Raw genomic sequence first — 25,153 nt, forward strand, 5'->3', positions numbered from 1 at the left:
GGTGGGGACCACTTGTATAGTTGACATGAACCAACCCAAATCTATCAGTTTTTGATCCTCATTAATGACTCATTCTTCAAAGTCATTAAGGCGCTGCTTCATATCATCAATCTTTTTATGGAGGGCAAACATATCCATTCAGAGCTCACCCTTAAACTCTCGTGAGAAGATTGAAGGCCATCCATCCATAATTTTAAATCCACTCAACTTGTCAAGGCTCTCTCTTCTCCATAGTCTGCTATACCAGCTCCTTCTGACTCTGGCTGTTCTATCATTCTTCCATTCTCTGCCACCTCCGCCACATTGGCTGCTACTTACTATGCAAGCAGTCTACTCTCAAAAGAGTTGCACGGGAGCCAATGAAGTCTAGAAAAATTGTTTCAACAATGCTAATGGCAGCTTATGTCCTTGGGGCTAGTGAGAACTCAGCAATCAGGAAGCTGTTTACTTTGGTGGAGTCGGTCCAGAGGAAGGCTAATGGTGTATGGTCTTCATCATAAGGCATATGGGGACAGACTTAAAGATCTCAATATGTATACTTTGGAGGAAAGGCATGAGAGGGGAGATATGATAGAGATGGTTAAATACTTACGTAGTATAAATGCGCATGAGTCCAGTCTCTTTCATTTGAAAGGAAGCTATGGAATGAGGGCATAGGGTGAAGTTAAGAGATGATAAGCTCAGGAGTAATCTAAGTGAATACTTTTGTACAGAAAGGGTGGTAGATGTGTGGAGGTGTCTGTGTCTGAATTTAAGAAAGCATTGTATATAAACATTGGATCTCTTAGAGAGTGGAAGAGATAATGGATGCTGTGGATAAGCAGACTGGATGGGCCATTTGGCCTTTATCTGCCATCATGTTTCTATCACTCTTTGTACCTTTCCTTAATGTTATTTTAAAAGAATAACAATTGAGTAAAACACTAGCTGACGCTTGTTGAAAATTCTCCAGATAATCATCTTTATTTCTCTAAGTGATGCCTGTCTCCAGTTCCCCTAGTCTAAGCAATCTTCCCCTTTTTTGCCTCTTTCGCTTCCTGTGGTTCCAGGCTCTGGGCTTACAGGTTGAGCAGTCTTTTCTATTTTTGTCCTCTTTCCTCTCTGAAGTCCTGCACTATTCTTATTTCAGTCTCTCTCTAGTTCCGCTAGTTTCTGTCTTCTACAAATTGCATGACCACTCTGCTTTTCAGACCAAATGCCTTTGCTAAATGTGCTACACACAGATTTTTAAAGATCTTGCACTCACTTCTGTTATTATAAGTTAACTAATGTTTGAATATTTTCCACTGTAAGTAAGGTAGCATATTAATTTTCTGTCTAGGTAAATCAAAATAGCAAATTTTAAATGAGGTAACCTTCCATTCCCATTAATACTAATGCTATAAGGCATTGTGACACTTTCAAAATCTTTCTGAATGATCAATTTTGTAGATTAGTAATTGAATAGTTTTTGTATATCAGTAAAAAAATAATCACCATGATTTATTTGATTGTATTTCAGGAAAGCTAATAAAGGCTTAATGACTATAAGCCAGGAGGAGACTATGCCCATCTCTATTGGACAACTGTCCTATGGTGAGTCATGCAGTCAGGTTACTTCTGCACTAGACCACATCACTGAGCATCGGTGCTTCAGTATGCTATGCCAGAAATAGGAAGTCTACGTTTTTATTAGGGCTGTCTAAAACTTTTCACCATGGTAGTCCACCACAATGTGATCACTTTCTTGATAGCTTCATCTTTGTGATTCTTGGAAGGACTAGTCTTGCACATCACGCTACATTTTAGATCAAAGATAAGAGCACTGACACAGAAACCACAGTGTATTACTTCTAAGGGGAGAGTGTGACGCAGTGGTTAAAACTACAACCTCACCCTTAGGTGACCCTGGGCAAGTCACTTAATCCCCCCATTGACCCAGGTATATTAGATAGATTGTGAGCCCACCGGGACAGACAAGGAAAAATGCTTGAGTACCTGAATAAATTCATATAAACCATTCTCCCAAGGAAGCTCAGAATGGTATAGAAAATTGAATAAATAATTAAATGGCCACTGTGTGTAGATACTGTATATACTTTAAGAATTTTAGTTCTGAAATGTTTCTCCTAAAATGGTTGGTGGTCTTCATCATAAGGTAAATGGGGACAGACTTAAAGATCTCAATATGTATACTTTGGAGGAAAAGTGGAAGATATGATAGAGACATTTAAATATCTATGAGGGGGTGCTGAAAAGCTCTCAGCCCAACCAAGAAGGGAATGGCATGGAGACATTAAAATGACAAGTTATTCCACATATTCACCCCTAAGTTCAACACACTTGGCACATCGTATCTGAAGTTTTTATAATACTTGCAAAAATACTCTGATGTCTGATCACTGAAATACTGCTCTGCTACTGCAATCAACGGAATCACTCAAAAATGGTCACCCTTTCAAACTCTTTTTAAGGTTTGAAAACAGAAAATAATCAAATGGAGCAAGATCTGGTGTGTAAGGAAGATAGTCTAGAGCATGACACGGTGAGTGTTACCCGCAGCTAGCCTTCAGGAACAGGGAGGAAAAAGACTAGTTCCCATCTGGGAAAAGATCGTTCACTGCCCTGTGTAGCGGTGAATGGCCTTGTCCCTGCAGTAAAGTATTTACCACGTTGCCTCCCTTCCCACCCACCTTTCCCAGCCCTTCTTGTGATTGCATGTCCAGCAGTTCCCTCTCACGATCGCAACACTCGCTCCCTCCCGATCGCTGGTGGCAAAAAAACCCCAAAACAATTTGCTACTCTCCTGCTACTCTCCTGTGCTGTGTCGCAGCTCCCGGGGCGGGCCTACTAGCCTCTTCGAAACTTCCTGCAGGCAGGGCTGCTCCAACAAGAACCTTCTTGCCACCGAGTTCCTCCTTCCCATGTAGTTACATCGGAAGGAGGGGCTCGTTGGCAAGAAGGTTCTGGTCAGAGCAGCCATGTCTGCAGGAAGTTTTGAAGAGGCTGGTAGGCCCGCCCTGGGAGCCACGAAGGGGCTGACTGGCAGAGCCGATGTTAGGGGAGTGCATACTGGACAGCTGCCCTGGGATACACAGCTCCAGGGGGCCCTGTGGTCTGGGCATCTCTTCCCTTTGTCGGCCACCTTCCTGTCACCTTCGCAGGCGCTTTTCAGAGTTTTCTCTTCTGAGATATACGGATGCGGCAACTGTTCTAACAGGTCCTGTGCGATTGCCCTATAGCTTCTCCTCTGACATGAGTCACCCAGAAGGAAACAGGAAGGTGCGTCAAAGGAGAAGTTTCAGGGCAGTCGCGTGGGACTTGTGAGAACAATTGCCATGTCCGAACACCATAGAAAGAGAAAACTCTGAAAAGTGTCCGGGAAGGGAGGGAGATGACCCGATGAGGGGAAGAATTTGAGTGGCACTGAAGGAAAGTGGAGAGAGAGAGGGGGGAGGAGAGATGGGGACAGATGATGAAGTGAGGGGAGAGAGAGGAGAGCAGATGCTGAAGGGAAGTGGGGAGAAAAGAAAGTAGAGCAGACGGTGAAAGTGGAGAGTTGGTCAGACACTAGAAAGAAGTGGGGAAGAGAGAAAGAGGAGCAAACACTGGATGGGGAGGGGAGAGAGAGAGAGGGGAACAGACACTGGATGGGAGAGGGGAGCAGACTTTGGAAGGAAGAGGAGAGAGAGAGTGCACATACTAGATGGAAGGATAGGATAAAGAAAAAAGGGCACATGCTGGATTGGAGGAAGAGGATAGAGTTAGTGAGATACTGGAAGGGGTGAGGGAAAGAGGTGATAAGCTGTAGGTGGACACAATAAAAGAGAAATTGAGAACTGGAAAGTAATAAAGTAGACAAGAGGTAGAAAACAAATTGAGAAGGAAGAGCAGAAAAGAAATGAAAGGAAAAGGGAGAGGAGAGTGATACTAGATCATTGGAGGAGGGGGAGTAGACAGATACCAGATCTGAAGGGAGGAAAGCAAGAGAGATGCTAAAAACCACCTGGGGAGGGAGTGAGAGATGAAAGGGAAGAAGGCAGTGATGCCAGATCATGGGGGGAGCGGAAGGAAGAAGATAGGTACCAGACCAATGAGGGGGAGGGAGAGGCAGACTGTTTCTGGTAGAGGCATAGAAATAGAGCACATGCCATATTGAAGAGGCAGACAGTGGATGGAAGGAAGAGAATGAATAGAAGATGAGAAAAGCAGAAACCAGACAACAAAGGTAGAAAAAAATTTCTATTTCTTTTTTTGCTTTAAAATAAAGTAGTATTGTAGCTGTGTTGATAAACGTTTATAAGCAAAGCCCTGCCAGCTGAAGATCTCTTCCTTTAGTTCGACAGACAGAACTGTGATTTATAAAATGACAATTGTACAGAATATTGTTTTTTTTTATACTTTAATAAAGTAAGTTCAGTATAAAACGATTCGAGGTTTGTGCGGATGGACTCACATGATTTGCGGAGACGGGGACCGAGCTCATGGGGATGGGACAAGGACTAAGTTTGCGGGGATAAATGTTTTCCCCATGTCATTCTCTAGGATGTTCTATGCACTGAAACCTTAGCTGCATCAAAACATCCATCGTTTGCCAGCCTTGTGAGCAGGTGCATTTTCTTGCAAAAAGAAAACTCCTTTCCACCACTTCCCTTTCCTTTTTTCCCTCCTTTAATCGGCACAGCGAGTTACATGAACTGTTTGGCCCCTTGGAAGATAGTCATTACAACACCTTCCTGATCTCAAAACATTGTGGCCATGACCTTTCCTGCTGACTTTTGGGTCTTGAATTTCCTTGGCCTTGGAGAACCTGAGTGCCACCATTGCATGGACTATTGTTTTGTCTCAGGATCATAGTGGTGTCATTCCAAAAAAATTGGCACCATCTCACTGAAAATGCTGCAAAATGAACTTGGGAAGTGTCCATTTGAAATATTTGGGCACCCACTTGGCTGACAGCTTCTGCATACACAGCTGCTCATGAATTATACACCCAACAAGCTCCCTGGATATTGTCTCGGCAATTGTTTTAGCCAATATTCACCAATCTTCCAAAATCAGGTCATGGACATGGTCAACAATTTCAGGAGTTGACACTGTTTGAGACCTACTAGACCTTACTGCATCTTCGGTCTCCAAATCTACACACTGAAAGTTTGCACACCACTTCTTCACTGTGAAGGGTAATTGTCACTCAATGTTTGCATCATACATTCATGGATTTCCTTTGGAATTTTCTTCTGCAGGAATAGGAACTTCATGAAGACTTGGAGTTCCATACTTGAAAATTCCACACTTTTCGTTGACATAGTTCAATCAATGATTTGAAATATTTGAAAACATAGCATTACGATTCTGCAAACTGGCACTTTCCAAAATAAAATAACACACTTTTCAGCTACAGTGGCAAAATAACGCTCAGAATTTAGGAAGTTGGTTGGGCTGAGAACTTTTCAGCACCCCCTCATATATTCAATAAAGGGTCAACTAGAGGGGAAGTTATGTAATGAAACCTTATGCTAAAATAACATAACTTGTAAAATAACCCACTTGACTTAGCACTATCCCTTCTCCCCTTAGTATCTAAATGATGTCCAAAAGTAACTCCATTGTCACAATTGTCGGCCTTTGCAACTATCACACACCAACTTCTTACACCACATCTCCCCCAATTGAGCCTGAGCTTTTGCTTCCTGCTGTAGCAAATGTTCTTGGCCCAATTGTAAAGAGGAATTCATGGAGGAAACTGCTGCTGACATTCTGTCTAGTGATAAGCCTGTACTAGATAAATACATTATTGAAAGTTCTGCTTTCATCATGCATTCTTCTGCATTTTAGCAAAACTTTGATATGGTAAACGCTGTCAAACCTATGAATCTGACTTGACCTTTGACTTTTTCTACAGCCATATGTAAAGGGGATGGGATTTGCCACACTTCTCCCTCCATATTCGCGGTTTAGATTATTCATGGTTTTTAGCTTGCTGACTCCTCCCCCCAAATTACATAAGCTTTCATAGAGAAATTGCTAATTCCAAGCGTTTACAGAGAAAATAACTGATTCCCAGTACTTTCTTCACCATGTTTTGTCTCTCCTTCAGGAACAGGCCAGGTCCCCCACCATGTTATTTGCGGTTTCACCATATTCACGATGGTTTTTAATAGAAAACAGCGAATAGCATATGAAAAAGTTATTCGTGGTTTTTCTGTATTTGTGGTTCTGTTAATTCCCTATCACAGCGAATACGGAGAGATAAGTGTATACCACCTTTTCTGTGTGGTTTACACAGCTGCAGCTGCTGTTTCCCCTAGATCATTCCTCCACCTACATATAATGCAGGTATAATAGGTCCTACATCTGGCCTATGTTGACCTTCATCCATGCTCAGTCTACAGCAATCCTTTTTTCTGAAAATGCACTATCTGAGTGGGCAAAATTGAACTTAACAAATTTGCAAGACTCGAGGAACATTTAAGCTAACCGTTTGAGGGCCACAATGGAGGTCTTCATGCTGCATGCTAGAGACCACTATGTAGAAGAAGTGAGGATTATAAATGAGTAAAACCTTATTAAAAGTTCTTTCTTACTCTTCTGCATGTTCTCTATATCAAGATACACTCTTTGGCTGATGCAATGCTTGCTAACATAATCATGCTGAGTTGTCTTTTATTTTTATTTGCAGTGTCTGGTCTGGGGTTTGGGATCATGAGTGGAGTGTTCTCTCTGGTTAATATTTTATCGGATTCCCTGGGACCAGGGACCATAGGGATACATGGTGATTCTCCTCAGTTTTTCCTGGCATCTGGTATGTGCCCTAAATCTGCAATCTGTTGAAAAGCTGGAATGTATCAAAGGTTGAAATCAGGCTGATCTCAGCTAAGCAGACTGGTTTGGGCCAATGTGATCTTCAGCTGCTGGCATTTAATAGGTTGATGAATCTCCTAAGCTGCTTGGAAATTACAAAAGTATTGTGTTTATCTATTTTACCTTAAAAAAAAAGTTTGGAGGTTTCTCTAATGAATAAGTCACATCAAACAATTTCAGAAGTAAAGTGCAGAATGTTACATAAGCAAATAACCATAACTAGATTGATTATATATGAATGACGTTGCCTTCTATCCTAAACAGACTATAAGACAAGCAAAAGACATATGGCCCCATTTATAAAGCAGTGGGAATCGCTTCCATGGCTTTGTAAAAGGGGCCCATAGTCTGTTAAACTATGCCCTCCCCCCAAAAAAACAAAAAAAAAGCCCTTAATGGGAACCGCTTTTTGTTTGAATTCAATAATAATATACCCCTCCCTCTCCCTTAAACTATAAAGTTCCCCCCTCCCAACACACACTAAATGTATTATTAAACTTGTCCATTAACTTAAAAGATAATGAAAAGACCAATTAGATCAGCGGTCTCAAACTCGCAGCCCACGGGTCGCTTGCAGCCCTCCAGGTACTATTTTGCATCCCGTAGTCTACACAATCTCAGAAGCACCTTCTGCCGCTGATCTGTGCCAGCGTCAGCTGCCTTCTGCCACCGATCGCCGGCACCGTCATCAGCTGACTTCCTGCCTTCTGCCGGCGATATGCTGCCAGGACTCTTATTCTCACCCCCGGAACAGCAGCGGCAGCTCAGTGTGATTTTAACTTAGTCACACAGCTGCCGCTATCTTTAGTTTAGCTTTACCCGCGGTTTCATCAGGCAGCCACGGGGCCTTTGCTATGCCGGCCCACTTCGATGATGCTAGGCAGGCAGAGAGAGAAAGCTTGCAGGAGGCAGAAAGTGTTGAACTCATGGAGAGGATGAGATGGATGAGTACAGAAAGGAGGGAAGGAGAAATGTTACAATGGAGAAGGGGGAGAGGGCAGAGAGTGAAAAGTTGGCTCATGGAGGGAGGGGGAGAGAGATGTTGGTTGAGGGAAGGAAGGAGGACCAGAGGAGAAGCATGCAGGAGGAAGAGAGAAAAAAATGTTGGACTGGTGGAAAGGAGGGAGAAATGTTGGACTGGGAGGGGTCAGTTCAAAAAATTCTTTCCACTTTCAACGGTGCTCAGAATCCAAGATGGAATGTAAGAACTCAGAGTGGGGGATTTACCCCTACCAGAACTCTTGTGGTATCTATCATTGCACCATGACTGCTGTGAAAAGAAAATTTCACTGATTTCAAACCAGGATAAATAACAATATGCAAGATTGTATGCGGGTTCTCTGAGGAAGCCAGTAAGGCGAAACGCGTCAGGACCCAGCCAAACTAACGCTAGCAGCAATCTTCAGCTAAGTTACTTAACCTTTGAATCATTCATACATTATAAGCAATTTGAAAGTGTGCAAGTTACAAAGTATCACTTATTTTTCAATGTTTCAAAACAACTTTTCACAGCAGTCATGGTGCAATGATAGATACCACAAGAGTTCTGGTAGGGGTTAATCCCCCACTCTGAGTTCTTACATTCCATCTTGGATTCTGAGCACCGTTGAAAGTGGAAAGTATTTTTTGAACTGGTTCCTCTATCTGTTTATTTGTGATTCTGTTTTTTGGAACTAGGCTTTTTTGACCTAACCCAGTCGTTTATATTGGGACTGGGAGGGGTGCCAGAAAGGAGGAAGGGAAGGGAGATGGACTGCAGGGGGCAGAAAGGAGTAAGAGAAATGTTACATTGGGAGGGAAGGAGAGAAATGTCAGACCATGGAAATAAGGAGGGAAGGTAAGATATGGAAAAGTAGATTTTGAAAAGAAAGCAGAAAATGGAAAAATTGAATGTTAGGTTAATGCCAAAGATGAATGCAAGGCAAAAAGTGAAAACGGAGAGAAAACCAGTCAATAGACAAGAAGGCCCTGGAAACATAGTTAAAAGCACAGAAAAATAGTCACCAGACAACAAAGTTAGAGAAAATAAATTTATTTTCAATATAGTGATTGAAATGTGTCAGTTTTGAGAAAGGAAAAATGTTAAACTTTAACTGAGGGCCGCAGAAAAGACATTAACTATTTTTTTCTTTTTGTGGCCTTCCAAGCACCTACAAATCCAAAATGTGGCCCTGCAAAGGGTTTGAGACCATTGAATTAGATCTAGTAACTTCAATAACTTAACTGTTAGCCATAAAACATGTCCATATCATTTCCTTTACTTTTTGCCCTTAAGTTCTCCATCTCACATATACCTCGATTTCGTTATCCATTTAATTTTGAGGGGAAAGGGTTCACAATCTTTCAGATCAAAGTTAGCTTAGCGCAGGGGTAGGGAACTCTGGTCCTCGAGAGCCGTATTCCAGTCAGGTTTTCAGGATTTCCCCAATGAATATGCATGAGATCTATTTTTTATTGAGAATTCAGCCCAAAGGCAGATACTGTTCTTGTTTAGCTTTTCCCTCTATTGGAAATAGTGAGATTTTTGAAAGGATGCCCTTTTCTCATTGCATATGCTGGCTCAAGGGCAGAGAGATAAAGAGTCTCCTCATTAGACAGAAAACAAAATCAGAGCCCTTTCTTGGCTGAGTTATGCCTTAATTTAACACTGATGAGGGTGCGCTTTTGGAATTGTAACATGTAACATGTGAATTGTAACATGTAAATTGTAACGGAAGAGGTCATAATGCCACTTTATAGAACAATGGTCCGACCGCACTTAGAATACTGTGTCCAACACTGGTCTCCATACCTTAAAAAGGATATAACTCTGCTGGAAAAAGTGCAGAGGCGAGCCACGAAACCTATCAAAGGAATGGAAAATTTGACCTACAAAGATCGACTCAGGAAGCTGGGGCTGTTTACTCTTGAGAAGAGAAGACTGAGAGGGGATTTGATAGAGACTTTTAAAATATTAAAAGGATTTGATAAAATAGACCAAAAAGAAGCATTACTGAAATATTCTGATGTGACACGGACAAGAGGACATAGACTGAAACTGAGTGGCAGTAGGTTTAAGACAAATGTCAGGAAATTCTGTTTCACACAGCGCGTGGTGGGTGCTTGGAATGCACTCCCGGAGGAGGTTGTGGAGGAGACTACTGTTCTGGGATTCAAACGCAAGTTGGATGCACACCTTCTTGCATATCATATTGAGGGATACGGTAAATCCGGGTCTCCAAAAAGGAGTACCTAAATGGGCCGCCGCGTGTGCGGATCGCCGGACTAGATGGACCTCGGTCTGATCCGGTGAGGGCGTTTCTTATGTTCTTAATACAACTCCTCGCCTCGTCCTTCCAGGTCTGGGTCTCAGGCTACTCAACCTGCTTGAGAGGTGGTAGAGAAGCCTCGATCAAGTCTCATTCGAAGCATTCCTCGTCATCGAGGCACTTATCTTCGAGGAAGGATAAGGAGTCTTCTCTGCCTCGTTCTTTGAGGCCCATCGAGACCCCTTCAAAAACCAGGCATAGGTCTCAACTCCGAAGCTTTCAAGTCCTCGTGCTTCTCCATCTCAAGGCTCTTCCAGGTCCCGGACTCCTTCATCGAGGCATGCTACGAGGGATCCTCGTTCGCCTGTTTCTACGAGGCACGAGTCGAGACATTCAGTTCCTCATACTCCTGGGACCTCTCCATCGAAACATCTCAAATGTAAGCACTCTCTGACTCCACCTATATCACCACAGAGCTTCTTCTGTGACTCTTACGTTGGATACAGACGTCCCTTCCCAGTTCTCTAGGGAGGCTTCTCCTTATTCAGCAACGCCTCGGTCTCGTTCCATTTCTCCTCTTGAGGGCTCTTCATCTTCGAAATCCACATCTTTTTCAGAATTCATATTTGACATGAGTAAGGCTCTTCAAATTGATCTTCAATCTGAGTCTAAGTATACTCCTGAATATTTGGCTGAGATGGAATTGCCCCATCCGCCGAAGGACACCATGAGACTTCCCATGAATCCTGTTTTGAAGCAAACTTTCCTAAAAAATCTTGAGACTCCTTATTCCATTCCAGCTATACCTTCAAAAATGGAATATCGTTACGTACGGTTCCTTGTAAAGGGTTTGAGAAGCCGCAATTATCTCATCAATCTTTGGTGGTAGAGTCATCTCTCAAAAAATTCAATCCCACCAAAGTCTATGCTGCAGTCTCTCCGGGCAGAGTAGGACGAACAATGGATAAATTTGGACGCCGTCTGTATCAGAATTCCATGATGGCAAACAGGATTTTGAATTACAACTTCATGTTCACATCTTACCTGAAGTACTGCATAAAGACCATGCCCTACTTCTCCGACTTACCTGAGCAGCGGTTGCCTGAGTTTCAACAGCTCCACCATACTCTATCACAAATACATCTTTTTATGCTTCAAGCGACTTATGATGCATTTGAAATGTCATCTTGAGTTACTGCTTTTTTTGTGGCAATGCGACTTCTGGCTTGGCTATGCATTGTGGACATGGATCCTAACCTTCAAGATTGTCTAGCCAATATACCATGTCAAGGTAATGAGCTGTTCGACTCCATTGGGGCTGCCACCAAGCGTCTGTCAGAGCATGAGCCATCCTTTGCCTCTTTGATTCAACCTAAGCCTCCAGCTTCTAAGTCTTATAGGCCACCTCCAAGTCGTCATCCACAGAAATCTACTCCGGCTTACTCTAGGCCTCCACCCAGGAAACAGCTATAGCAGCAGCGTCAACAAAAACCCCAGCCTCCTGCTATAGCTAAGCCTGCACAGTCTTTTTGACAATCTAAATTTGAGCATAATGTCCATCTTTATCCATCAGTCTTCTGTCCTTCCCATAGAAGGTCATCTCCATCGCTTTTACAAACAGTGGGAGCAGATTACATCAGACCTCTGGGTTCTCACCATCATCAGAGAGGGTTACTCGCTCCAATTTCTTCAAATTCCACCAGATCTCCCTCCCCAAGAGTTTCCTTCCAACATGTCATAACTTCCCTTCTTCAGGAGGCTCAAGCTCTTCTTCGCCTCCATGCCATCAAGGAGGTTCCCTTGACCCAACGGGACTCGGGATTTTATTCCCATTATTTTCTGGTCCCAAAGAAGACGGGGGACTTACGACCTATCCTGGACCTCAGAGCTCTTGACAAATTTCTTGTCAAAGAAAAGTTTCGGCTGCTCTCTCTTCCAACACTGTATCCCCTGATGGATCAAGGAGATTGGTCATGCTCCAATTCATCCAGCCTCTCACATATTCTTCAGGTTTTGGGTGGGGAATCTTCATCTTCAGTACCGAGTCCTCCCTTTCAGCCTCGCATCATCTCCCAGTCTTCACAAAATGCCTGGTGGTGTGGCTGCAGCCCTGCGGATGCAGGGTCTTCAAGTCTTTCCATATCTGAACGACTGGCTCATCAAAGCCTCGTCGCAACAGGAGGTTATTGTAGTGATCCAACGGACTATAGCATTTCTCCAAAGTCTTGGGTTCAAAATCAATTTTCCAAAGTCCCAGTTACATCCCTCACAAACTGCAGTTTATTGGAGCCATCCTGGACACTGTTTAACTCAGAGCATTCCTGCCTCAACCCCGTCATTGAGTCATTGAATCGACAGTCCTAGGCTTCAAAAGCAAACTAGATGCATATCTCCTTGAGAGAGGCATATAAAGATATGGTTGGCTATAAAATAAGCCAGGTGTATACCTAGCAGGGCCTCCGCGTGTGCGGATCGCCGGACTTGATGGACCGAAGGTCTGATCCGGAGATGGCGCTTCTTATGTTCTTATGTTCTTATGCTCTCATTCACCTTTGTCAATGAGTGTCTTCCCTCACGTCAATCTTGGCAAGACACATGATGGTTCTTCTCGATCACATAGCCTCTACAATTCACGTGACTCCTTTTGCCAGACTTGACCTCAGAATTCCTCAGTGGACCCTGGCATCTCAATGGCAGCAAGCTTGCAACCCACTCTCTCAACACATTACAGTGACTCCTTCGTTGAGACAGTCTCTCCACTTGTGGATGCTCTCTTCCAATCTTTCCAGAGGTTTGCTATTTCACACGCCCCCCTCATCAGAAGATTCTCACGACAGATTCCTTGACATATGCTTAGGGGGTGGACCTAGGTCTCAGTACTCAAGATCACTGGTCCAGCATAGATCGTCGATGTAATATAAATCTGTTGGAACTCAGAGCGATCTTCTATGCTCTCAAAGCTTTTCAGCATCTTCTCCATGACACGGTAGTCCTCATTTGAAAGGATAATCAGGTCGCTATGTATTATGTGAACAAGCAGGGAGGAACAGGATCTCTCACTCTTTGCTAAGAAGCTCTAAAGCTTTGGAATTGGGCAATCCTTCACAACACCTTCCTGAGAGCTGTCTACATCCAAGGGCAGCAAAACTGTCTGGCGGACAAATTGAGTCATCTTCTACAACCTCACGAATGGACACTCAATTGCTCACCTCTACATTACATTTTTGCTCAATGGGGAACTCCTCAGATAGACCTCTTTGCATCTCCCCACAACAACAAACTGCCTCAGTTCTGCTCCAGGATATACTCTTCTCACCACCTCAAGGAACACACTCTCAGCGACAAATTGTGATAGCAGGAGGATATTAGCGTCCATGAAGGGAGTACAGCTCAAACAAATGGTGCTAGAGCCTACTAGGGCCCAGGCCATCCTGGACCTGGTACTTACGAACGGAGAAAGCGTCTCGGAGGTCTCGATGGGAGAAACGTTAGCCACCAGTGACCATAACATGGTATGGTTTAACCTTAGGAAAGGCTTCCCCAGATCTCAAACAAGAACAAGGGTACTCAATTTCCGGGGCACTGACTTCACACGCATGGGAGATTTCATTCATCAGACACTACAGGTTCAAGAAGTAACCGATAATGTGGAAGCTATGTGGTCAACCTTGAAATCGACCCTTCAGGAGGCAACTATCCGCTACATTAAATCGGTAAATAAACAACAAAGAAACAAGAGACCCAAATGGTTCTCGTACCGCGTCAAGGAGAAGAAAAGAGCATTTCTCTCATACAAACGCACCGGGGAGAAAGAAGCGAACATTGAATACAAGACAAAGTCCGCAGCGGTCAAAACAGCAGTCAGGGAGGCCAAACTTCGAATGGAAGAAACTCTAGCGAAGAACATTAAGAAAGGGGACAAATCCTTCTTCAGGTACATTAGCGACAGGAAGAAGAACACAAATGGGATAATACGCCTTAGAACGCCAGAGGGGAATTTTGTGGAAACAGATTCCGATAAAGCTAAACTGCTGAATGATTACTTCTGCTCTGTCTTTACCTGCGAGGCACCAGGGCACGGGCCACGGCTGGAAACAAAGCAAAACATGGAAGATCCATTTCAGAATTTTGAATTCACAACTGCTGATGTTTACAGAGAACTGTCAAGACTCAAGGTGAACAAAGCCATGGGACCGGACAATTTGCACCCACGAGTGCTCAGAGAGCTATGCGATGTTCTAGCGAAACCGTTAGCCATGCTCTTCAATCTCTCCCTAAGTACGGGGAAAGTCCCCCTGGACTGGAAAACAGCTAACGTCATTCCTCTGCACAAAAAGGGATGCAGAGCAGAGACTGCGAATTACCGACCAGTGAGTCTCACATCAATTGTGTGTAAACTCATGGAAACTCTACTTAAAGGTAAATTAGACACGATTTTGAATGAGGGAGACCTAAGGGATCCCCGTCAACATGGATTCACTAGGGGTAGGTCATGCCAATCCAATCTTATCAGCGTCTTTGATTGGGTGACGGGAAAGCTAGACCTGGGAGAGTCTCTGGACATAGTATACTTGGATTTCAGCAAGGCGTTTGACAGTGTCCCACACCGCAGACTATTAAACAAGATTAAATTTATGGGTTTAGGCGAGAAGCTAACTGCATGGATCAGTGATTGGCTGAGTGGAAGACTTCAGAGGGTGGTGGTCAACGGCACCCTCTCTGAGACATCGGAGGTGACTAGCGGAGTACCGCAGGGCTCAATCCTGGGACCATCCCTTTTCAACATATTCATAAGGGACTTGACCCAAGGGCTTCAGTGTAAAGTAACACTGTTCGCTGACGACGCCAAACTGTGTAATATAGTAAGTGAAAGCTATCTTAAGGATAGTATGACGCAGGATCTGATCACGTTGGAAAACTGGTCCTCGACATGGCAGCTGGGCTTCAACGCTAAGAAATGTAAGGTCATGCATCTCGGCTGCGGAAATCCATGCAGAACATACTCCTTGAATGGAGAAACACTAGCTAGGACTTCAGAAGAACGGGACTTGGGAGTAATCGTCAGTGCAGACATGAAGGCTGCCAAACAAGTGGAGCAGGCCTCATCCAAGGCAAGGCAAATGTTGGGATGTATCAATAGAGGCTTCATCAGCCGCAAACCTGAAGTCATAATGCTGCTCTACAGAACCATGGTGAGACCTCACCTGGAATACTGTGTGCAATTTTGGAGACCGCACTACCAAAAAGATGTGCTTCGAGCTGAATCGGTCCAGCGAATGGCCACTAGAATGGTCTCCGGACTCAAGAGTCTCCCATACGAGGAAAGACTGGACAAACTGCAGCTCTACACTCTTGAGGAGCGTAGAGAAAGGGGAGATATGATTGAGACATTTAAGTACATCACAGGTCGCGTCGAGGCGGAAAGCGATATATTCTTCCCCAGGGGACCCTCGGTCACAAGGGGGCACCCGCTCAAACTCAGAGGAGGGAAATTTAATGGTGACACCAGGAAGTATTTCTTCACAGAAAGGGTGGTGGATCACTGGAACAAACTTCCGGTGCAGGTGGTCAAGGCCACCAGCGTGCTCGACTTTAAAAATAAATGGGACATCCAGTGGGATCCCTACGGGGGTCGAGCTAAGGAACTGGGTCATTAGCACTCAGACTTGATGGGGTGGGTCAGAAGAGTGGGCAGACTTGATGGGCTGTAGCCCTTTTCTGCCGTCATCTTTCTATGTTTCTAAGATGCTTTTCTTCTGGACTGGATGAATCAGTTTCTCTATGCGTTCCCTCCATTCCCTCTGACTCTCAAGACTCTTGTCAAAGCATGCCACCATGATTCTGATAGCTCCTCGGTGGCCCAGACAACCATGGTACTCCCTTAAACTTCAACAGCACCAGGGATCCTATACTTCTACCAGTATTTCCCTCTGCTTACACAGAGTTAAGGGTCTCTGCTTGATCCCAACCTGCAGTCTCTACACATAACAGCTTGGTACCTCTCAATCTAAGGATTGCCCAATTGCCACTATACAGTTCTCTCAATCTGTACAGACATTCTAGAGGCTTCCAGGAAGCCGTCCACTAGGCAGTGTTACACCCATAAATGGACTAGATTCTTTGCTCGGTGTACTATTCATCACAAGGAGCCGCAATCTACCTCCTTGTCTTTGGTTTTGGATTACCTGCTGCACTGGATTACCTGCTAAACTAAAAGATGCTGGGAACCGATATGTGGAGAGTGATGAGGAAAAAGCAAATGTGCTAAACAAACACTTCTGTTCTGTGTTCACAGTAGAAAATCCTGGAGAAGGACCGAGATTGTCTGGCAAAGTTGCACAAGAAAATGGAGTAGAATCTGCGCCATTCACGGAGGAGAGTGTTTATGAGCATCTTGAAAACTGAAGGTGGGCAAAGCGATGGGACCATACAGGATCCATCCCAGGATACTAAGGGAGCTCAGAGAGGTTCTGGCGAGTCCTATTAAAGACTTGTTCAATAAATCTCTGGAGACGGGAGTGGTTCCTGGGGATAGGAGGAGAGTGGATGTGGTCCCTATTCACAAAACGGGCACAGGGATGAAGCAGGAAACTACAGGCCGGTGAGCTTCACTTCGGTTGTTGGAAAAATAATGGAAGAGTTGCTGAAAGAAAGAATAGTGTACTTCCTTGAATCTAATGAGTTACAGGATCTGAGGCAACATGGCTTTACAAAAGGTAAATCGTGCCAAACGAACCTGATTTAATTTTTTGATTCAGTGACCAGAGAGCTGGATCGAGGACATATGCTAGATGTAATTTACTTAGATTTCAGCAGAGCCTTAGGAGGCTGTTGAACAAACTTGAAGGGTTGAAGTTAGGACCCAAAGTGGTGAACTGGGTTAGAAACTGGCTGTTGGACAGACGCCAGAGGGTGGTGGTTAATGGAAGTCGCTCGGAGGAAGAGAAGGGTGAGTAGTGGAGTCCCTCGGGGTTCGGTGCTGGGGCTGATCCTGTTCAATATGTTTGTGAGTGACATTGCTGAAGGGTTAGAAGGAAAAGTGTGCCTTTTTGTAGATGTAACCAAGATTTGTAACAGAGTAGACACTGAAGAGGGAGTGAAAAATATGAAAAAGGGTTTGCAAAAGTTAGAGGAATGGTCTAATGCCTGGCAACTAAAATTCAATGCAAAGAAATGCAGAGTAATGAACCGTATATGCTGGGAGGTGAGAAGCTGATATACACGGACGGGGAGAGGGACCTTGGGGTGATAGTGTCCAAAGATGTAAAGGCGAAAAAACAGTGTAACAAGGCAGTGGCTGCTGCCAGTAGGATGCTGGGCTGTATAAAGAGAGGCATAGCCAGTAAAAGGAAGAAGGTATTGATGCCTCTGTACAGGTCATTGGTGAGGCCCCACTTGGAGTATTGTGTTCAGTTTTGGAGATCGTATCTGGGGAAGGACGTAAGAAGACTTGAAGCGGTCCAGAGGAGGGTGACAAAAATGATAGGAAGCTTGCGCCAGAAGACATATGAGGAGAGACTGGAAGCCCTGAATATGTATGCCCTAGAGGAAAGGAGGGACAGGGGAGATATATTCAGATGTTCAAATACTTGAAGGGTATTAATGTAGAACAAAATCTTTTTCAGAGAAAGGAAAATAGTAAAACCGGAGGACATAATTTGAGGTTGAGGGGTGGTAGATTCAAGAGCAATGTTAGGAAATTCTACTTTATGTAGAGGGTGGTGGATGCCTGGAATGCGCTCCCGAGAGAGGTGGTGGAGAGGAAAACACTGACTGAGTTCAAAGAAGCGTGGGATGAACACAGAGGATCTAGAATCAGAAAATAATATTAAATATTCAACTAAGGCCACGGTCTGTGTCTGCATATGGCCGTTTGGGGGAGGATGGGCTTGAGAGGGCTTCAATGGCTGGAGTAGGTTTTAGATGGGCTGGAGTAGGTTTTAACGGAGATTTCGGCAGTTGGAACCTAAGCACAGTACCGAGTAGAGCTTTGGATTCTTGCCCAGAAATAGCTAAGAAGAAAAAATTTAAATTGAATCAGGTTGGGCAGACTGGATGGACCTTTTGGGTCTTTGTCTGCCGTCATCTACTATGTTACTATATTACTTATCTCAATATGGCCTCAAATCCACATCCATTAGAGTCCTCCTCAGTACTATTGCTGCTTTTCATCAGCCTATTGAAGAGAAACCACTGTCTACTCATCTTGTGGTTTATGAAAGGACTTTTCAATGTCAAACCACCTCTCAAGCCGCCTCCAGTAGTTTGGTTTCTCAATGTTGTTCTTGCTCAATTAATGAAGCCTCCTTTCTAACCAATAGATTTGGCTCACCTTAAATATCTCACTTGGAAAGTGGTTTTTCTCATTGCGCTCACCTCTGCTAGACGAGTCAGTGAGCTACAAGCTCTAGTCGCAGGTCCACCTTTCACATTATTCCATCATGACAAAGTGGTCCTCTGTATTCATCCTAAATTCTTACCTAAAGTGGTTTCAGATTTTCATCTCAATCAATCCATTGTTCTTCCAGTGTTTTTCCAAAGCCTCATTCTTATCCTGGAGAAACAGCTCTTCATACTCTGGACTGTAAACGTGCTTTGGCTTTCTACTTGCAACGCACTCAACCTCACAGAACTGCTCCTCAACTTTTTATTTCCTTCGATCCAAATAGGTTGGGGCATTCTGTTTCCAAGCGAACCATCTCCAACTGGATGGCTGCTTGCATCTCTTTCTGCTATGCTCAGACTGGTCTCCCTCTATAGGGTTGAGTCACGGGCCATAAAGTTAGAGCTATGGCGGTGTCTGTAGCTTTCCTCAGATCAACTCTTATTGAGGAAATCTGCAAGGCTGCCACTTGGTCCTCAGTTCATACATTCACCTCTCATTATTGTCTGGATACTTCTCTGGCCAGGCAATTTTGTAACATTTATTCTCCTAATTTGCCAACTCTCCCACCATCCCATTTTGTTTAGCTTGGAAGTGACCCACATGTTGAGAATGTGCTTTCTGCTTGTCCAGGAATAAAGTATAGTTACTTACCGTAACATTTGTTATCCAGGGACAGCAGGCAGATTTCTCACAACTCACCTACCTCCCCTGGTTGGCTTCTTAGCTAGCTATCTGAACTGAGGTACCTCAGAGGAGATGCATGACCTACATTCGGCGGGAAGGCACTCGCGTATGCGCGGTGCAGCACTCACAAACTTTTTCAAAGTTCTTCAAGCAAGTCTGCTTGCGAGGCTGTCCGCTACGGGGCTCCGTGGATGACGTCACCCACATGTTGAGAATATCTGCCAGCTATCCCTGGATAACAACTGTTACGGTAAGTAACTGTGCTTTTTGGGTGGGGGCTCATCCTTACAGCCATCTTCAGAATTTTCCCCTTAATGCCCACCATAGAGCTGGTGTAAATGTTTGTGTCTAGACTGGGGGATATACGTATATCAGAGTATAGTATTCTATAATTCACATAAGTAAGTGTGTGCCCTGTCTCAAACTCTACCAATATACACTCTATCAGGAGCATGGTGCATAACCAATTTATTGTCATTTATGCATGTTTATGTTCACATACTTGCGTGAATGACTAGAATACGGGCATGTATTATAACTGGTAAATTGTAACCTGTTAACTGTATATTATGTAATCCGTTCTGAGTTCTTTAGGGAGGACGGGATAGAAAACGAATTAAATAAATAAATCAATTTATCTACATGAATGACTGGAGTACGGGTTTTTATGTGTGTATATAGGTCTCATAAATATACGCAATTCCTTAGAGAATTATCCTTTCTGTGCTGATTTCCTGCTGATTTTCAACTAAACTCTGGATAGACTTATCTTTAAGCATCTTATTCAAAGTGACAACAGTTATTTAATAATTTTGCCATATTTTTATCTTGCACTTTCTGATTCCTTCAGTAGGTGGTGCTCACTTTATTAAATTCTGTTCTGTACAGTATCTATGTGTAGATTCTGTAGCAGAATGTTCATGTATTTCATACTAGTTTACATTACTTCATATTTATTAAAAACCAGTTTTATTTGAAATGTTATTTTGTGCTTAGACAATATTTTTTAAACCCTTTACAAACTGTACAAATTTAGATTTTAGTCAGTTATAGACTTTTAACTGTGATGCTGCTTTGGAAATTTCCTGTCCTTTTTTTGTCTATATAAGTTTATTAATGTCACAACTAAAGATCCTATGTCAGATGGAATCAAAGCAGATATGGGGAATGATGGAATATTATATGTTGTGAACAGCATATAAGGAATCGGTAGTTTGGATAGGTAGAGTAGCGTGCCAAGTTGGTATACTGAAGGTTAAAGATTCTATAGGAGATTTTGATAGGATATAGGAACCAGAGGGGGGAGGTAACATGGTAATATTTCCATGATTTAATAATTAGTTTTACAGTGGCATTTTGAACCATTTGAATATTATTGATGTGAGTGTCATGTAGGAGGGCATTATGTTATGCAATTTTAAGAGAGTGGGTGAGAATTCAGAGGACAAGTTTCATAAGAAGACGATGAATGTAGTAGATCATTTTGAGTTGGAAAAATGAAACTTTTGGTAAGGCATAGTGTCCTATTATCACTCCTAGGATTTTTATACATGATGTGAAAACAACTGGAATGCCCACTATAAGTATAGGGGCAGAGGAGGAACAAATTAGGATGGCCTAATAGGAGACCTGTTTTTCTGTGGGTTACATTTCAAATGATGCTCTTGTAGCCAGGAAGAAAAAAATTCTGTGTTTTGTGTTTGAAATTAGAGAATGACATGGTGACTGTAGTAAAACCGCAAGAACGAGTAACATCTATATCTGTTCACTGCTGGCATGTGGACAATCCTTTTCACTGTTCCGCCGAGCGGTAAAAAGCTTTCTTCCCATGGGGAACCCCACCCACCACAGTTCCTCGATATCCCACCATCGCGAGTCCGGCGGCTCCAGGCCCTCCACTCATGGGTCCAATGACTAAAACCAAGCCCCCCCTTGCTCATATGTCCAGCATCTCTAGCTGGCTTCCCTCCCTTCCGCTGGCACACACCTTGCAGAGCGAGCCAATCTTTACTCAGAGCTGCTGGTGCTCGTGGCCTTCCCTCTGCAAGGCTCCTCTTTATGACGCAACTTCCTTTTTTCGCATAGAAAGGAAGTTGCGTCATAAGGAGGAGCCCGGCAGAGGGAAGGCCACGAGCATCAATGAGCGAGCCTGGGTTTGGCTCATTCTGCAAGGTTTGTGGCAGGGAGGAAGCCGGACCAGTGAGCTGGTGCTGCCCGATTCGCCTCCCGGTCTCACTTTAAAAACTAATTGCGGCCTGTGGAGGATTGCTGGTGCACTTTCCCTCTGCTGCGGTCCCACCCCTCCTCTGACCTAACGTCCTGTTTTGGTCTGGGGCAGACCACGGCAGAGGGAAAGTATACCAGCGATCCTCCACAGGCAGCAATTAGTTTATAAAGTGAGACTGGGGGATGCCAGATGATGGTGGAGAGAAGGGGGAAGCATGCTGGTCTTTGGGAAGCTCCCTGATGTAGTAGCTATTAGAAGAACACAGGAAATAAGGGGGGTCCAAAGGGAGGGGCATATGTCGGATTGAAGGGGGGAGGTGAAGGGGAAGAAATAATGGGTCTGAAAACAGGAGAGGGAGAAAGATGGTGGACAATAGAATGGAGGGGGGAAAGGAAAAGAAAGGGAGAAAAGTTGGACTCAAGGGGTGGTGTGCAGGAAGGGGGAAAGAGATACTGGATAGGAGGGCATGTTGGAAAGAGAAAGGGAGAGATGATAGACCATTCCATCAGTTAGGCAGCTTTTTCTAGATATTTACAGAGATTCTAGTTTCTCTGTAATGGCTCCAAAGCTTTGGAACTCCCTTCCGCTATATCTGCGCACAGAAAAATCTCTTAATCATTTAAATCACACTTGAAAGCCTACTGTTTCAAACTGACATTCAACCCTAGTTCTTAACACTTCAGTTTAGTTCTTCCTTTGCTTTCTTTTCACAATTTTCCCTACCCTCCTGTTCTTACCTTATCTGTTCTTACCTCTTGATATTGTAAACCTTTCCTGCCCATGATTTGTCATTTTGTGTCTAATATTGTTAATTGTACAGCGTACATTTCCCTGTTGTGTTTATTTTATTGTTTTTTAAATTATTTCCCTTTGATTTCTATCTATTGTTAACCGCTCTGATTTGATTTTTTTTTTTTTGTTAATAATGGCAGTACTGTATATCAAATAAAATAACTGTAACTGTAAAACTATACCCTGGGGTGGTGGGGGAAGGAGGGAGAGATGCTGGATGAAAGGGTAGTTGAGAAATGGAGAGATGGTGGATCTGGGGATGGTGGGATCCATCACTGCAGCCACTCTTTCATTCTTTGGTCCGCCAGCAGCGTGTGTGAAGTAAGTACGCTGCCTTCTGCAGCTGGAAGCTTTCCCTCTGCTACTGCTTCATTGCCCTGCTTAGGGCAGGGCAAGAGCACAAGTGCTCTTAGGGCAGAGCACAAGAGTACTGCCTTATCAGATCCCATGGAGGAGAATTACGTGGGGGGGGGGGTTTGCGGAGGATCACAGGAGGGGGAGTGGTCATTAGAGAAATGCTGGACTGCAGGGATGGAGACAAAAAAGGAATGATGCCAGACCTTCGGGGAAAGGAAAGGGAAGGGAAGAACAGAGATAGAAGATGGAAGGTGAGCATGGAGAAAGAAGAAAATGTCAAATGGGCAGGAGACCCTGGCAAGCGAGTTAACAGAAAACAAACAGAAACCAGAGCCTAAGTCCAACATGATTTGAATAATGAACAGACAACAAAAGGTAGAAAAATAATTTTATTTTCTATTTTGTGATTACAATATATAAGAACTGAAATATTTTTATCCTGACGGTGCTGGTGTTAGATATAGGTAGGGCCCAGGTCAGAAATTTGGGAGGGCACCTATTTACTAGCCTATTCCATCTTCAGCTTCCAGGAGGCTTATGGCTTTCTCTAGCCAGGAGGCAGTTGCCATAGTTGCACTCTTTAGCCTAACACCATCCCTGGCATGTGTGTTCTTTATATTTTGCACAGTATAGGAGGAAATGAATCTTTTTAATTCTTAGATGTTGTACTATACGAAAGGTGTGGCTTCTTGGGATTTTGGTTTAATTTATATTTATCATTTTTGGTCAGTTATGTATTTGGCATTTCTGTTCTGTGTGTGTGACTGAGGTATTCTGTTAGGATTAATTTTCTATGTGATATTCAAGTTTCCTGATAGTGGAGGGGACAGTGTGAGGGGAGATGGGTTTTATTGATCCTTTTTCTGTATTTGTGATTTATAAAATGACAGTTGTACAGCATATTGTTCGTTTTTATACTTTAAAAAACAGAGCCCGCGGGGACGGGGTGTAGACAGGACAGATATTTTCCCATGTCATTCTCTATTTGAAATCTCTTGGGGTAGTTTTGTCTGAAACTAGCAAGCATAGACAAAAGGAGTAAGACCTAGTGGCTGAATTTAGGGTAAGTAAGGAGGATATAAATAGGTTGAAGAGAGTTGGAGCAAATACAGTTCCTTGGTGAACGCCTGTGGTTAAAACAAAGGGATCTGAATGAGTGTCTTACGAGTGTACCCTGTAGGGTTTTGTGTGTCTGTGGCAAGATGACAATTGTGGTCTTGTAAGTCGAATGCTGCAGAAGGGTCCAGAGAAGAGTATAACTGTTTGTCTTGGTCAATAAGCTTATTTTTTAGCTTTAGTTAGTTTTATTCTAAATTTATATAGGGCAGTATGTCAAAAAGAAAAAAACTGAGTGTACAAAATATACACACATTTCCAAGAGATATCAGGAAAGGCAGTATGCCATAGAATAATTTCAGCTTACGATAAATACTATTCCAGCGCAATAGGAATGGTATGCTGAACCATAGGGTTATCCATGCATGCTCGTAAGTATACTACAGAGAATGTCAATCACAGCTTTTCAGCTCCTCTTCATTCTCCCCAGTTTCTGCTGCCCCCTTCAGTTCTTCCTTTTGCAGACAATAATGAAGATGTTAATCTGAACTGCTCTGTTCCCTTTGTTATTTTATTTTTTGTGATCTTTTTTGGAGGTTTGTGTTTTTTTGCATAGTTGTGCCTGCTTGGAGAGGAGCAGACTGTCTGCAGCTGGCAGGTCATCCTTCGAGGACCTGTTCATCCAGCCTGCTAAATATTTGTGAAGCTTGGGGATCTGAGCCCTCAGCATTTTCTCACTTCCTTGACTTGGTCAGGAGCTTGAGTGCAGGCTGTTAGGCATCAATAGCGTCCTTTGAGATGTTCATGGTGTTGACTGCAGTTTCGCCTCCCCCCTTTTTTTTTTTGGCTTTCGTCACAAACCAGTGAGGGGGTGGGGAGTGAAGTTCATTCCAACTGAGGTCTGACTGGCAGCCTGAAGATCTCAGCATGATAGCTGACTAGTAGATAGCGGCAGATAATCATTCCAAATCAAGCTACTCTTTCAGGGAGTTGAAGCAGGTTGTAGCACCTTTTCCCTCACATGGGCTATGAGTACAAGCTCTGACAGCCTATGGGGAAAATCGGAGAGGGTCTTCAATACTGTGTGTTTACTGTTCCTGCAGCTAGAGCTTTTGTTCCCCCTTCTAAAATCCTACTTTTAGTTATTTTTGGTCAGCCCTGAAGCGTTTTAAAACTGTTTATTGGCACCAAAACGCAGCCATAGTGGCCATATTGGATTTTCAGATTTTTTTTCTAAGTTCTAAAACTCTCTTAAAACACCTCGTTTTGCCTCAGAATTGGTAGGGATGGAGTCCTAAGACCCTAATACCCCTATATCATGCCTTATATGCGCTGGATGAGTGGCTGAAACACACCATTGTACCACATGTTGTGCGGCATGGGAAAGGAGGGGCAGGAGCTTCAGGCCCCTCTGCAGGCCACTAGGGAACAAAATATTTTTTTAGAACCTCAGGACAGCAGCTCTGCATACCATAATGGAGATCATTACCAAGACCCTCCACAAACCCCGTCTTCCCAGTGTTCTCTTTTGAGCAGGGTCCAGGTTCAGCCCACATCTTT

The 25,153-nt window shown here is 43.6% G+C and overlaps 1 protein-coding gene across 3 annotated transcripts in view; it reads left to right on the plus strand.

The window, feature by feature from the left end:
- Positions 1-25,153, plus strand: part of APH1B (aph-1 homolog B, gamma-secretase subunit) — a 41,415-nt gene that overhangs the window by 2,784 nt on the left and 13,478 nt on the right. For all 3 annotated transcript variants that reach the window (XR_004536979.1, XM_033920545.1, XM_033920546.1), the window contains exons 3-4: positions 1,502-1,575; positions 6,662-6,784. Coding sequence is in view for 2 of the 3 variants with exons in the window: in XM_033920545.1 (XP_033776436.1) it covers positions 1,502-1,575; positions 6,662-6,784 (197 nt within the window). In the remaining variant the exon portion in view is untranslated. The remainder of the gene's footprint in view (positions 1-1,501; positions 1,576-6,661; positions 6,785-25,153) is intronic.

This window comes from Geotrypetes seraphini, chromosome 14 (genome assembly GCF_902459505.1).
Source record: "Geotrypetes seraphini chromosome 14, aGeoSer1.1, whole genome shotgun sequence".
Lineage (NCBI taxonomy): Eukaryota > Metazoa > Chordata > Amphibia > Gymnophiona > Dermophiidae > Geotrypetes > Geotrypetes seraphini.